This window comes from Melanerpes formicivorus, unplaced genomic scaffold (assembly GCF_026170545.1).
Source record: "Melanerpes formicivorus ecotype bairdi unplaced genomic scaffold, bMelFor1.0.p_v2 SCAF_45, whole genome shotgun sequence".
In the NCBI taxonomy this organism is placed as follows: Eukaryota; Metazoa; Chordata; class Aves; order Piciformes; family Picidae; genus Melanerpes; species Melanerpes formicivorus.
In genome coordinates, this window is record NW_027142397.1 from 3,708,798 (window position 1) to 3,720,946 (window position 12,149).

Here is a 12,149-nt window from a genome sequence, read left to right on the forward strand (position 1 = left end):
GGATGCTCATGACCTGAGCACAATGATATCACCCTGTACCAGGGACTGCCCAGGTGCAGGAGATGGTACATCAGCCCTTGGCAGTGCCCAGATGAACGGGAAGGGAGATGTGGGGAAGGAGATGTGGGCAGGAGGGTCCCTCCCGCAGCCGAGCCCCGGACCACCCCTTGGGACTCACAAGTGCTGGGCTTCAGGATGCTGCTGGTGATGGGCTGCCCGGCAGGGGCCGACATGGAGAAGAGCGAGAGGCAGTCATCGTCCTGGGAGCAGCCTGCCTGGATGGCTCGCAAGTAGCTGTGGCTCCGCATGCGGAAGCAGCCGGGCAGGTCCAGAGCCTCCACAGCCTGTGACTCCACCTCGCCGAAAACCGACTCGCAGACGGCCTCGAACTGGTGGTTGAGCTCATCGTTGATCTGCGGAGAGCGGCGGGTGAGGCTGGGGGCGGTGAGCCGGGGCTGAGTGTGGGGCAGGAGACGCTCAGAGGAACATTCAACACCTGCCCTGCCCCAACCTGCCTCACGGTGCCCGTGAGACGGGAGCTCACCTGGCCAGTGGTGAAGGACCTCCCGTAGCTCTGTCCCCGCGGGAGCATTCGCGGTGGCGTGCAGCAGCTGGGACAGTTACAGATATATGAATCAGAATAGTGCCTACCTGCAAACCTAATGAGAGACAGGGGGAACAGAAGGGATCGCACCAAAAGCAACACATCCAAGCAGAGCATTGGGAAACGCAGCTGCAGCGATGCCCCTGCCAGCCACCGCTGCTGTCCCCTGCTGTCCCCTGCCAGCCACCGCTGCTGTCCCCTGCTGTCCCCTGCCAGCCACCGCTGCTGTTCCCTGCCAGCCACCCCTGCTGTCCCCTGCTGTCCCCTGCCAGCCACCGCTGCTGTCCCCTGCCAGCCACCGCTGCTGTCCCCTGATGTCCCAGAATGCCAGGGTGGAAGGAACCCCAAGGATCATCTGCTCCAAGCTTTCTAGGTGATAGTGGAGTTGAAATCATCTGGCCCAGCCCCCTGTGAAGCTGAGCCTTAAAAATGCCCAGCATAGGGAAATTCACTGCTTCCCCTGGGAGAGGATTCCAATCCCTAACTGTTCTCATAGGAAAACATTTTATTCTGCATTCCAATGGGAATCTCCCAGCAGTAACTTGTCCCCATCACTCATTGACTTCTCCATGGGGCTCCTCAAAAGTAGGGAGCCTCCATCATCCTGATAGCCATTATCCCCACCTCCAGCTGCCCCCAAAATGCTGTCCTGGGGGGCATGGAGCCATCAACCAGCAGTCCAGGCCTGCCAGAAGGGTACACGCTCACTTTGGGCACTGAGGATGGGGATGAGGAGCCAGCCTGCCCCCCACAGGCCTGGGACACGTCCCAGCTGCCTCCCTTTGAACATGCCTCTCCTTCCCAGCCAATGCATGCAGCTGCAGCAGCAGTTTCCACCCCAAGCCCGGCACAGCCATGTCTGCACCCAACACCCCCAGCAAGCCACATCTTGGAGCAGGACTCGGTGCTGCCGCTTGGGAGAGCACGGCCGTGAGTGAGGATTATGCCACTCATCCTCCTGGGGAGCCCCATGAGGCTGAGAGGTGCCAGCCCTTACTTGGTCCTGGCCTGGTCGGCGCTGGAGGAGCGGCGGTAGCTGTCTCGCCGCGTGGCCGCCCTGGGCAGTATCTTGGCGCTGATGTCCGAGTCGGCGCTGTCCTCATCGCCCATGGCCTTGATGTAGCTGCCGCTGCGCATCCGTCGGCAGGGGATCTCCCCGTCCTTGCCTGCTGCTGGGTACCCGCTCCACTCATCCTGCGGCACCTGCGGCGGGGGGCAAAGGAGGGCACAACGGTTAGGGTCCTGTGCTCAGGACACAGAGCTGAGCCCTGTGGCACTGTCCAGCCTGAGCCCGCTGTGCATCCATGGCGCATGTGTGCGCAGCCCAAAGCTAGTGCCTGTGCTGGCACAGTTCCCCTGCCCTCCCCATGGCGCCCCACAGCTGCAAGGGCAGACCCTGGGAAAGGCCCTAAGTGCAGGAGAGCAGATCCCTTCTAGCAGCTACATCTCCCCATGCAAGGCCACTCCCAAGCCACAGGCAGTGCAGCTGCTCCCACCTTGCAGCCGCCCTGGCAGGCACGGCTGGGCCAAATCCCACCCATGCCAGCACAGCCGCTCGGCTGACGTAGCAGCTGCCGCTCTCGCCACGTGCTGCTGACGCCAGCACCACGGGGTCCTTACCAGGCTGTCGCAGGGGGACGGTGCCCCTCAGGCCCCATGGAGAGAGGAGGGGGCTGCCACCCTACTCTGAAGCCCCCCAGTACAGCAGAGAGGGTCCCTCACCACTCTCGTCCCGGGCTAGTGTGGCATTGCCACTCCCTGTCTCCTTCCCCCAGGAAAGGGAGAGCAGAGTTAATTAGTTTTTAATTGGAAGGGGGGTGACCTAGAAGGGAGCCTGGTGACGAGGGAGGCTGTGGCACCCAGCCAGGCACAAGAGAGATAAAAGCTGCAGGAGGGAGTGGGCGCAGAGCCACAGGCAGTCCCGAGCAGACAGAACCACTCTGACCCCAAACCCAGGGAGCATGGGATGGGACATGGCAGGTAGGGCTGAGCACTGCTGGCAAGAAGACAACAGAGATCAGCGTGGGACCCAAGGGAAGAGCATAGAAGCACTGGAGGCATGGAGCTGGAGCTTCACCACAGCACCTAGGATGGTCCCAGTCCCATGGCATCACCAGCTAGGGGCCCTGGCACAGCAGCCCCCTGCCCTTCCTGGCCCCTCACCTGCAGGTACTGGTACGCTCGGTCTTTGGCCTTTGCTTCCTGAAGCATCAAGGTCTTCTCAGTGCCGCCGGCACTGGGGTAGGCTTCACGTGCCTGGCTGACAGTCATGGTGTGCCAGGCGCTTCTCTTGAGCGTCTGGCCGTCCAGAGACATGGACATGCCAGCGCAGGCCAGGCATTTTCCTTCCCCGCCGCCCTTTAGGCTCTTCAAGGTCAAGTCTCTGAAGGCACTTTCGGGAGCGTCCACACAGTACTGGGTGCCCTGGTCGGCGGCGTGCCGGCCGGACACCATGTAGCTGCTGTCGCTGTCCAGGTTGTCATCGGAGCTCCACCAGCCCATCCCCTTGGAACGGTGCCTGGAGTCCACCTTGCGCTCCTTGCTCTTGCTGCGCTTCCCGTGGCGGGACTGGTGGTGGTGATGGTGGTGGTGGTGGTGGTGGTGATGGTGGTAGCCATCCCCACGGCCGTCCATCTTGGTGCCGTTGTAGTCCCTCTTGGCCGGCGCCTCCAGGGAGTGGGACTTGGCGAAGAGCTTCTGGACGGAGTGGACGAGGTGGCGGATGCGGCTGGGGCTCTCGCTGCGGGGCTCGGCGCCGCCGGCCCGGGGGTACTGCAGCGTGTGGAAGCCGTCGTGGTGCAGCGGCAGCTGCTTCTCGAACTGGTCCAGCAGCGTGGGGGGCAGGCGGTTGATCTTGCTGGCAGGGTGGGCAGTGGCCGCCATGCATTCGTCGCAGGAGTCGTAGGGATGCTGCTGCTGCGGCTGCTGCTGCTGGGCGTGGTGCATCCTCGGGAAGGTGCTGCTGGCGCTGGCGGAGGGCGGCTCGCTCAAGGGCCCAGCCGGGCACTCGCTGGCCGCGCCGGGGCTCCGGGCCGGGCAGTAGGGATGCTCCAGGGAACGCGGCTCGCTGGGGCTGAGGAGGAACGTGGGCTGAGCCTCGGGGCCGTAGCTGGCAGGATGCTGGCAGTCCTCTGGGATGCAGCGGCAGCGGTGGCCGGAGGAGGGCTGTGTCTGGCTACGCTCCCCATGGTAGCCCTTCATGGTGTCAGCACCCACCCCATAGCCTCGGCATCTTGCAGGGTTGTCCCTGCGGGCTCATCTGGGGGGACAAGGACAGGCATGGTGTCACCTTCCCCTGCACTGGCAAAATGCTGGGGGGGTCACAGAATCACAGATTGCAGAGGGTTGGAAGGGATCCTCAAAGGTCAGCTTGTTCAATGGCCCTGCAGTCATCAGGGACACCTCCAGCTAGACCAGGCTGCCCAGGGCCACATTGAGTTTGACCTTGAAAGCCTCCAGGGATGGGGCCTCAACCATGTCTCTGGGCAACCTGTTCCAGCTTTTCACCGCTCTCATTAGGAACTTCCTCCTAATGTCCAACCTAAATCTACCCAGCTCTAGTTTCCAACCATTGCCTCCCATCCCACCACTACAAGCCCTTCTAAACAGTCTGCTCCCAGCCTTTCTGTAGATCCCCTTCAGGCATTGAAATGCTGCTCTAAGGTCTCTGTGGAGCCTTCTTTTCTCCAGGCTGAACAGCTCTAACTCTCTCAGCCTGTCCTCAAAGGAGAGGTGCTCCTGCCTTCTAATCATCTTTGTGGCCCTCCTCTAGACCAGCTCCAGCAGGTCCATGTCTCTCATGTGTTGTGGGTCCCCTAGTTAGCACATTACAATACTCAGTATGGGTTGGTTCCCATAGGACACATGCATTGTCCATTGGGAACCAACCAAGGGGGCTGGGAAGCTTCCAGGGCATAATCCAGTCCTGGCCAAGCCCCTGTGAAGCCAGGCTGGGTACCAGGAACCTGGCTCCCCATGGGGTGGGAGGACACAATGTAAGGGCTGATGACCACCAGCTCAGCTGCTTGGAGTGAGCAGCGCTGAGGGGACAGCAGCGAGGAGAAGGCACTGCCAGCAGCGATGCAGGCAGCACAGCGAGGGAGGACACACTGCCGTCATCAGAAACTTGTTTTCTTCTCCAACACCAAATATTATGAAGTGTTTCTCCATTAAACTGGTGCTGGCTGAGTTTTTTCAGCCGTCGCGATTCACAGAGCCGTTAATGAGCTGCTGCGGGGTGGCTGCGCTCTGATGTCTCCATCCAACCCCATCCTCACCACCAGACTGCAGAGACACCCACAACCAGCCACCCCACCAGCCCCCCACGGCCCTGCCAGCCCCACGGATAGGCAGCCAGGCAGTGGAGATGGCCACACTGCCTGTGGGGAACCCCCATGCAGAAGCAAGGTGATGGATGGCATCAGGAAGCTGGGACACCGGAGCTGCCTGTACCCATGGAGCTTTGTCGTCCTTGAGGTCCCTCAAAGGCTCTGCCTTTGGTGTGACTCTGAATGAGGAAATTACTGATTCTCCAGAGTAGCTTGGCTAATTAGCAGGCATCGTTAATGTTCTTGTTATCATACTCAGGCAGGTCTCTGAGACCAGCTGCAGGGAAAGGTGACCATGGGACAGTCCCTGCAGAAGATGGGGTCTGTTGGAAATGACACCAGGACGGCTGAGGATGCATGGGAAGGCAGGGTCCACGTGCCCTGAGGAGCTCTGAGAGCAGAGAAGGGGTGGACGACCCCAAAGGCCGTGGGGATGGGCAGCAGATGTGGTCATGGCAGTGCCCAGGGAATGCGCCTGCCCTAATCGGCCTCCATTGTCACCTTCCTTCCCAGATTCCAGGGCTGGACAGCTCCATCGTGCGCCTCTGCCCCCGCCCTCACAATCACACTCCTGCTCTAACGAGGCTGCTCTAATTGCTGCATCTTCTGCAAAGGACGCTGCAGCCAACCAAAGACATGCCTGGCCCCTCCCGGGAGAGCTGCTGCGAGGAGCGGGCAGAGCAGCGGGGGAGGGGGCTGCCTCCTCTGCCCTGCCATCCAGCTGCCAGTAGGCAGCAGGACAGAGGGACGGACAGACGGATGAGCTCCCAGCCCCGGCTCTGCCTCCGTGGGCTGAGCTATCATCTCCTGCTCGGAGAGGGAAGCTCTCAGCCGATCCAAATATTGCTGCTGCGGCGGGAAGAAGGAGTCAAAACAGTTAAGCAGCCGTCAGCACCAGCCGGTCGCTGGCGCTCAGCAGGTGCAGGAATGAACAAAGCCCAGTGCCAGCGCCGTGCCAGCCAGGCAGCACTGCAGCTGTGGTGGAGCAGGGGCAAGGCAGAGGATGGGACCATGCCACGAGGAAGAATTCATAGATTCCATCCCCTTGGAAGAGATCCTAAAAGGTTATCTTGTCCAACCCCCTGCTGCAGCCAGCAGAGACTTGAATGTCTCCAGGGATGATGCCTCAAACACATTCCTGGGCAGCCTGTTCCAGTGTCTCACCACCCTCACTGTGAAGAACCTCCTCCTAATGCCCATCCTAAATCTGCCCTGCTCCAGTTTCAAACCACTGCCCCTCATCCTATCCCCCACAGGCCCTTCTAAACAGTCCCTCCCTACCCTTCCTGTAGGTCCCCTTCAGATATTGTTGTGTTGGGGTTCCCACACAGTACTGGACACAGTACTGGACACAGTACTCCAGGTGAGGTCTCACTAGAGCAGAGTGGTACACCCCAGCCAGCATCAGCTCACCAAAGCCACACAGGTAGCTGCACCATGTCCAGGAACCAGCCAGTCCCCCTGCAAGCATCCTGGGGATGGGGAAGGAGTGAGGACTGATCCTGTGGGACACAGTACCTTGAGCAGCCTGGTGTAGTAGGAGGTGTCCCTGGCCATGGGAAGGATGGGTTGGAACTACATCATTTTAAGGTCCCTTCCAACCCAAACCATTCTATAGTTACCACATCCCAGCAGGGCAGAGGGCAGGAGAAACCACTGAGGCCGCCCCCGTCACCCATCCAGGGTGGGCAGGAGGAGGTGACTCAAGGGCTGATGGCCACAGCCAAGAGCTGGAGCTGTGTCCCACCGACAGCCACTCACACGGCACAGCCCTGGGGAAGGAGCAGGGGGGGCTGTGCCACCAAGCTGCAGACGCAAAACAGGGGGGAAAAAAACCCAGCTGGGCTGGATCTTGTGCCATTTAACACCAGGGTAATTACCACCAGTGGGAACCTACCGCCCACACAATTATGTGCTAGGATAAACTGGAAGAGCGTAATTACCATTACAAACAACTCACTTCTTGCCTTTATTGCACCCAAAGCCTGGAGAAACTCCCACCAGCAATTCCCCCACCGCTACCTTACCTCTGACGTCTGCTCCCACCATGTCCCTCCCCACCATGAGGGTCAGCACAGGGAGGAGAGGTCCCAGCACTGCCAGAATTCAGCCTTCTCCTTAATTTCCCAGAGGGGCACTTGACAGAAGCAGCTCTGCTTCCCAGCATCCACCCAGTGAGGTCTCTGCCTGAGCTCCAGCGACATGGGGTAGCCATGGCAAGAGACTGAACTCCCCTGGGACCTCCCAGTGATCCTCCAGCTCTGGAACCAGCAGCGAGGAGGTGAGAGGACAGCAAAATGCCACCACAACGTCCTTGTGCATCAAACCACCTTGGCACAGGGCCAGGCTGGGGTTCCCACATTTCCACATCAAGCCCTGAGAGCTGGGGTTGATGGCCCCACACCTGGGGGGTCCCAGCACCCTGCCCTTCCCAAGCAGCCCCCCACCACAGGCAGCAGGTGCCAGGGTCCCCCTGAAGCCCGTGGGTGGCACTTACCGCCCAGCACTCAGGGGGATGCTGTCCTCATGACCCCAGCCAGCAGCAGCTCCTCCACGCTGGGTTTCCCAGGGGCAGCAGGGTCTGGGGGAGAGAGACATGAAAGGGGTGAAGCCCAGGGAGGTAGAGCAAGGGTGTTCCTCCCCCAGACCAGCCTGACCCAACGCCCTGTGGAGTCTCCCAGCAGCCCATCCTTCTCTCCTCCCCCAAGGCCACCCCATAGGCAGCACGTCAGTGACAGGGAGGGCTCTGCACAGCCACGGCCACGTGCTCCACCAAGCTGAGCCCCAAAACCAGCTCCAGCCCTCAGCCTCTTATGCAATTCCCTGCCAGCGGGCACCGGGGCCGGCCCAGCGGCCACCTCGCCATCCACTTTGATGTGCTCCAGATCCAGAGATCTCCTGCACAAAGCCTCCTCCTGCCACCAAGGCTCTCCAGCGCCAGCAGAGCAGAGACACGAGCCTGGCCCGTTCTGCTCTGCAAATGAGCTCCAGGTGCTGCAGGCACAGGCCCTGCTGGGGACCTTTATGGCCAAGGATGAAAGCAGGAGAGAACAAATACTCAGCGTGAGAGCGGCCAGCACCGTGCAGAAGCTGGAGCTTGGGGTGGGGGGGTAAAGAATAAACCCAAGTGGTCTTCCCACTTTTAGGAGCTAAGCAAATCTGAGCTATGGTCATCAGGAGAAAATAAAGATAAGGATCCCACACGGTCCTTCCCAGCCTGCTTTTAATCCACAGATTCACTGATGGAATCAGGTTGGAAGGGACCCTCAAAGGTCATCTTGCCCAACCCCCCCCCTCCACACCCAGCAGTCAGCAGTGATACCTTCAGCTAGATCAGGTTGCTCAGGGCTACATCAGGTCTGATCTTGAATGTCTCCAGGGACAGGCCCCTGAGCCACATCCCAGGGCACAACCTGTCATCTATTTACTTTTCCCCAGCTTGTTGGAAGTGAGGAGGATCGTAGAAAGCAAACAGTCTATTTTATTACTAATTGCTCTGTTATTTTATTAGCCTGTATTAGTAAAATTTACTCAGCCTGGGAAGGAAAAAAAAAAAAAAAGAGAGAGAGAGAGAGAAATAATAATAATAAAAAAAGACAGAGAGGTTTAGTAAGAGCTTGCTTAATTTAGTACAGAATCCTGCACCGAGTCATTATTTTCTTGAAGCTGAATTAGCTGAAAGCAGCTCACCAAGGGTTCATTAGCTGTGTCAGGTAGGGAAGAGAGTGGTGTTAGACAAAGGTTCCACAGCAGGCAGGTAAGGGCTGGCCAGGGGAAGGGAAAAAGGAAGGGAAGGAAAAGGGAAGGGGGAAGAAAGAGAAAAGGGAAAAGGGAGGAGAAAGGGAGGAGAAAGGGAAGAGAAAAGGAAGGGGATGAAGAAGGTGATGAAGAGAGAAGGATAAGAAGGGGAACAAGAAGGGGAAAGGGAAGAGCATGGAGAGGAGATGGGGAAGAGGAAGGGGAAAGGAGGGGAAGGGAGAAAGGAGAGAAAGGAGAGAAAGGAGAGAAAGGAGAGAAAGGAGAGAAAGGAGAGAAAGGAGAGAAAGGAGAGAAAGGAGAGAAAGGAGAGAAAGGGGGGAAAGGGGGGGAAAGGGGAAAGGGGGGAAAGGGGAAAGGGGAAAGGGGGGAAAGGGGAAGGGGAAGAAGAGTGAGCAGGATGCAAATACTGCAGCAAATAGGCTTGATGCAATCAGGAAATCAAAGCCAGCTGCTGATAGAAGCAAAGCAAGCAGGCTGCAGGCAGGCACTGCCCAGAGAAGGCTGCGAGGGGCAGGGACCAACTGGGCACTGCTGGAAACGAGGGATGAGGCAAGATTTTTAAAGAAATCATGAAGGACAACCAGCAGCTGAAGAATTGCAAACGTGAGCAGAGCAAGAAGTGTTTACCGAGGCTGCCGAGGGGGGCTGGCAGCATCGAGCTGCCCAGCACAGCCAGCAGCCCGATGGAGCCAGGCTGAGGGATCCTGGTACCCTGATGTTGGCTCAGCCCTGCCCTGGCACATCCCTCTTTGCTGAGCATGGGCACTTCCTGGGCACCAAACCCAGGGCGCCCCAGGGCTCGAGCCGTCCCGCTCCATGTGCCAGGGCCTGGGGCTGGGCCGTTGGTCGGGAGGGGCAGGTAATTAGGGATGATTAATTTTGGCACCAGCCCCGCTGCCTGACAGCTCCTTCTCCGGGGCTGGGGAGAGCGAGCGTGAGAGGTGCTGCCTCTGCTGATGCAGCGGTTGGTGGGATGAAAAATCCTGCAATGCAGCACTGCTTCTTAATGAGCCATTTGTCTTTGAGTCTTCTTGACTCATTACCATGCCGGGAGAGGGATGGGAGTTGCCCCAAGTCCCCTTCTGAGCAATTACTCCCGGAGCAGAACGAGGAAATACGGCCGCCAGGCGCCCCAGCTGCCAGGGATCCCGGCACGGCCGCCGGCACTGGGACTCCCCCATGCAAGGCAGCCAGGGGCCTCCAGCCGCTCTGCTGGGGGCGAACTGGGACCCTCTGTCCCGCACAGCACCTGCAGCCCCGCATCACCTTGTCCCCGGAGCTCATTCCCAGGGCCAGCTGCCCTGTTCCTGCGCTGCGATGTGCAAGGGAGCCTGAGCATCCCAGAGCTGCTAGGGCTGGGTGGTGGAGAAGGGAAGCTGGTGGAGAAGCAAACCTGATGGCCCATCCCCACGAAGCCCAAATGTGGATCTCAGGGGAACAGCCACTTCTTCACCAGCTCTGGCCAAGTGGAGAGTGTCTGGGGCCAGCAGCCAGAACCCACCATGAAATGGCCTGAGAAGGAAGGTGGTGGCACAGGGAAGGGGCTGTGCCAGCATCCCTGGGCAGGGCTGGCAGTGGGGAGCTGCCCCAAGGCACAGGCGCCTCCAGCCTCCTCAGCCCCACAGCCATGCTCATCCTGCCCACAGGAGCCAGGATAGGGCACACAGGGAGCCAGCTGCCAGAGGTGGACCCCAGGGGCCAGAGCAGCAGGACCACAGCTGACTGGCTCAGGAGGGACCCCTGGGCCAGGTTCAGCCGCACTGACCCCAGCCCACGGCAGCTGGTGCAGGGTTGATGGGTACTGTGCCCATCACTTGCTATGCCCATGAGCAGCTTCGCTCCCACAGATGCACTCAACATCTGCCCACGCTGCCCGGGGCTGGCAACAGCTGGCACAGTCCCCCGTGCCCCTCCAGTGCTCGGGGAAAGGGAAGACCCCCAAGGAGCCTGGCAGGACAGAGAGCTGATGCAGGAGCAATGCACCCCATGTTCATCTGCAGCAAAGGGGAGGCTCAAGCAGGGCCATCCCTCCGTGCCACACTCGCTCTGGGAGTGCTGCCCACATCCCCACTGGGCACCTCACTACAGCACCCAGTGGAGCTCCAGGTAGCCAGTGGGCTCCAGGCATCTGCCAGGATTTAGACCTGCCAGAGGACCCTTTCCAGGGACATCTGAGGTCCATGGCAGCCCCTTCAGGTGCTGCCAGCTGTGCCAGGACCCCAGTTCCCCTCCCTGGGCTGTGCCATTTCACCCTCTCCGCCCACATGCATCCCACTCCCTTGGCAGGATGGGCCATGCTGCCTGGGCTTAAAAAGCCACTTATTGCCACAGGGCCACAGGGTGTAATGACTTAAGCTGAGGATCACTCCAAAGCTGCTTTGGAGAGCTCAGGGCAGCTGCCTTTAGTGCTGAGCATGGCAGTTGTGACAGTTTCTGGCTGTCCCATCCCCACTGAGCCTCTGAGTGGCTTGGCCTCTCCATCCTGGCTCTGCTCCCACCAGGCACTCAGCCATGTCAGGGCTCTCATCTGCCACCAGTGTTTCTCTGTGCCCCACTTGCATAGAATCATAGAATTGTTTGGGCTGGAAAAGACCTCTAAGATCAAGTCCAGCACACAGCACTCCAACCTCAAGCACCACCCATCCCAAACAGTTCCTGTCACAACCCCAGCCTGCCCCATGGCTCTCCCTGCAGTGGAGCTGCAGGGAACGAGGTTTCCAAGCAGCAGGATGTGGGAATGGGAAGGAAGCAGAGACCTCAGTCTCTGTGCCAGCAGGGATGCTCCAGGCCACCGTGCCCTGTTCCCAGGATGCATCCCATCCTTGGAACCCCTCGGGGCCAGGGCTGGGCCAGGCCCAGCCAGCCTGGGGCATGGCAGCTCCCCAGCAGAGCAGCCAGCCTGCCACTTTAATGGATGAGCTTCATTTGCAAAGCTGATGAAAACCTAAATATTTAAATACATAATTCTGCACAATGCTCTTAGCCTGGCACAGGGGCAGAGCGAGGTGGGGTGCATGGCTGGTGAGCTGAGGACACAGAGGGGATGGGGAGGCACTCTGGAGGGACCACACCAGTCACCTGGGCACTGGCATGCCCATCACACGGGGATGGTGCACACCCCTGGCCTGGCGAGTTGGGTGCCCTGCCAGGGGGTGCTCTGCAGTGGGCACCAGGGTTTGGCTCTGCCACCAGCTGCCAAAGCATCCCATGGGGAGATGTGGGGAAAGGGGAGCATGGCCCAAGCCTGGGAGCTGCCAAGGGTGGTGGGATGGGGCCCTGTAGAGATTACAGCACCGACACTCCTGCTACAGGAGCTTAGAGATAAAAGAGCTTTGCAGGGTTTAGCAGCAATACAAATTGAATATTTAATTAGAGCTGCAGGGGAGGAGTGGGGGCTTGGCTCAGGGGCACGTGGAGGTGTGAGGGTGGTGGGCACAGGGGGTGTCCCTGCCTCCCAG

The 12,149-nt window shown here is 59.6% G+C and overlaps 1 protein-coding gene across 5 annotated transcripts in view; it reads right to left on the reverse strand.

Annotated features, from left to right (window-relative positions):
* Positions 1-12,149, reverse strand: part of DLGAP3 (DLG associated protein 3) — a 32,880-nt gene that overhangs the window by 6,061 nt on the left and 14,670 nt on the right. For 2 of the 5 annotated variants that reach the window (XM_068159307.1, XM_068159306.1), the window contains exons 2-6: positions 7,430-7,513; positions 2,768-3,863; positions 1,602-1,807; positions 545-659; positions 179-455 (exon numbers count right to left, since the gene is read on the reverse strand). In XM_068159307.1, coding sequence (XP_068015408.1) covers positions 179-455; positions 545-659; positions 1,602-1,807; positions 2,768-3,805 — 1,636 coding nt within the window. In that variant the 5' untranslated portion in view covers positions 3,806-3,863; positions 7,430-7,513. The remainder of the gene's footprint in view (positions 1-178; positions 456-544; positions 660-1,601; positions 1,808-2,767; positions 3,864-7,429; positions 7,514-12,149) is intronic. The other 3 variants (XM_068159311.1, XM_068159310.1, XM_068159308.1) reach the window with 3 other exon arrangements.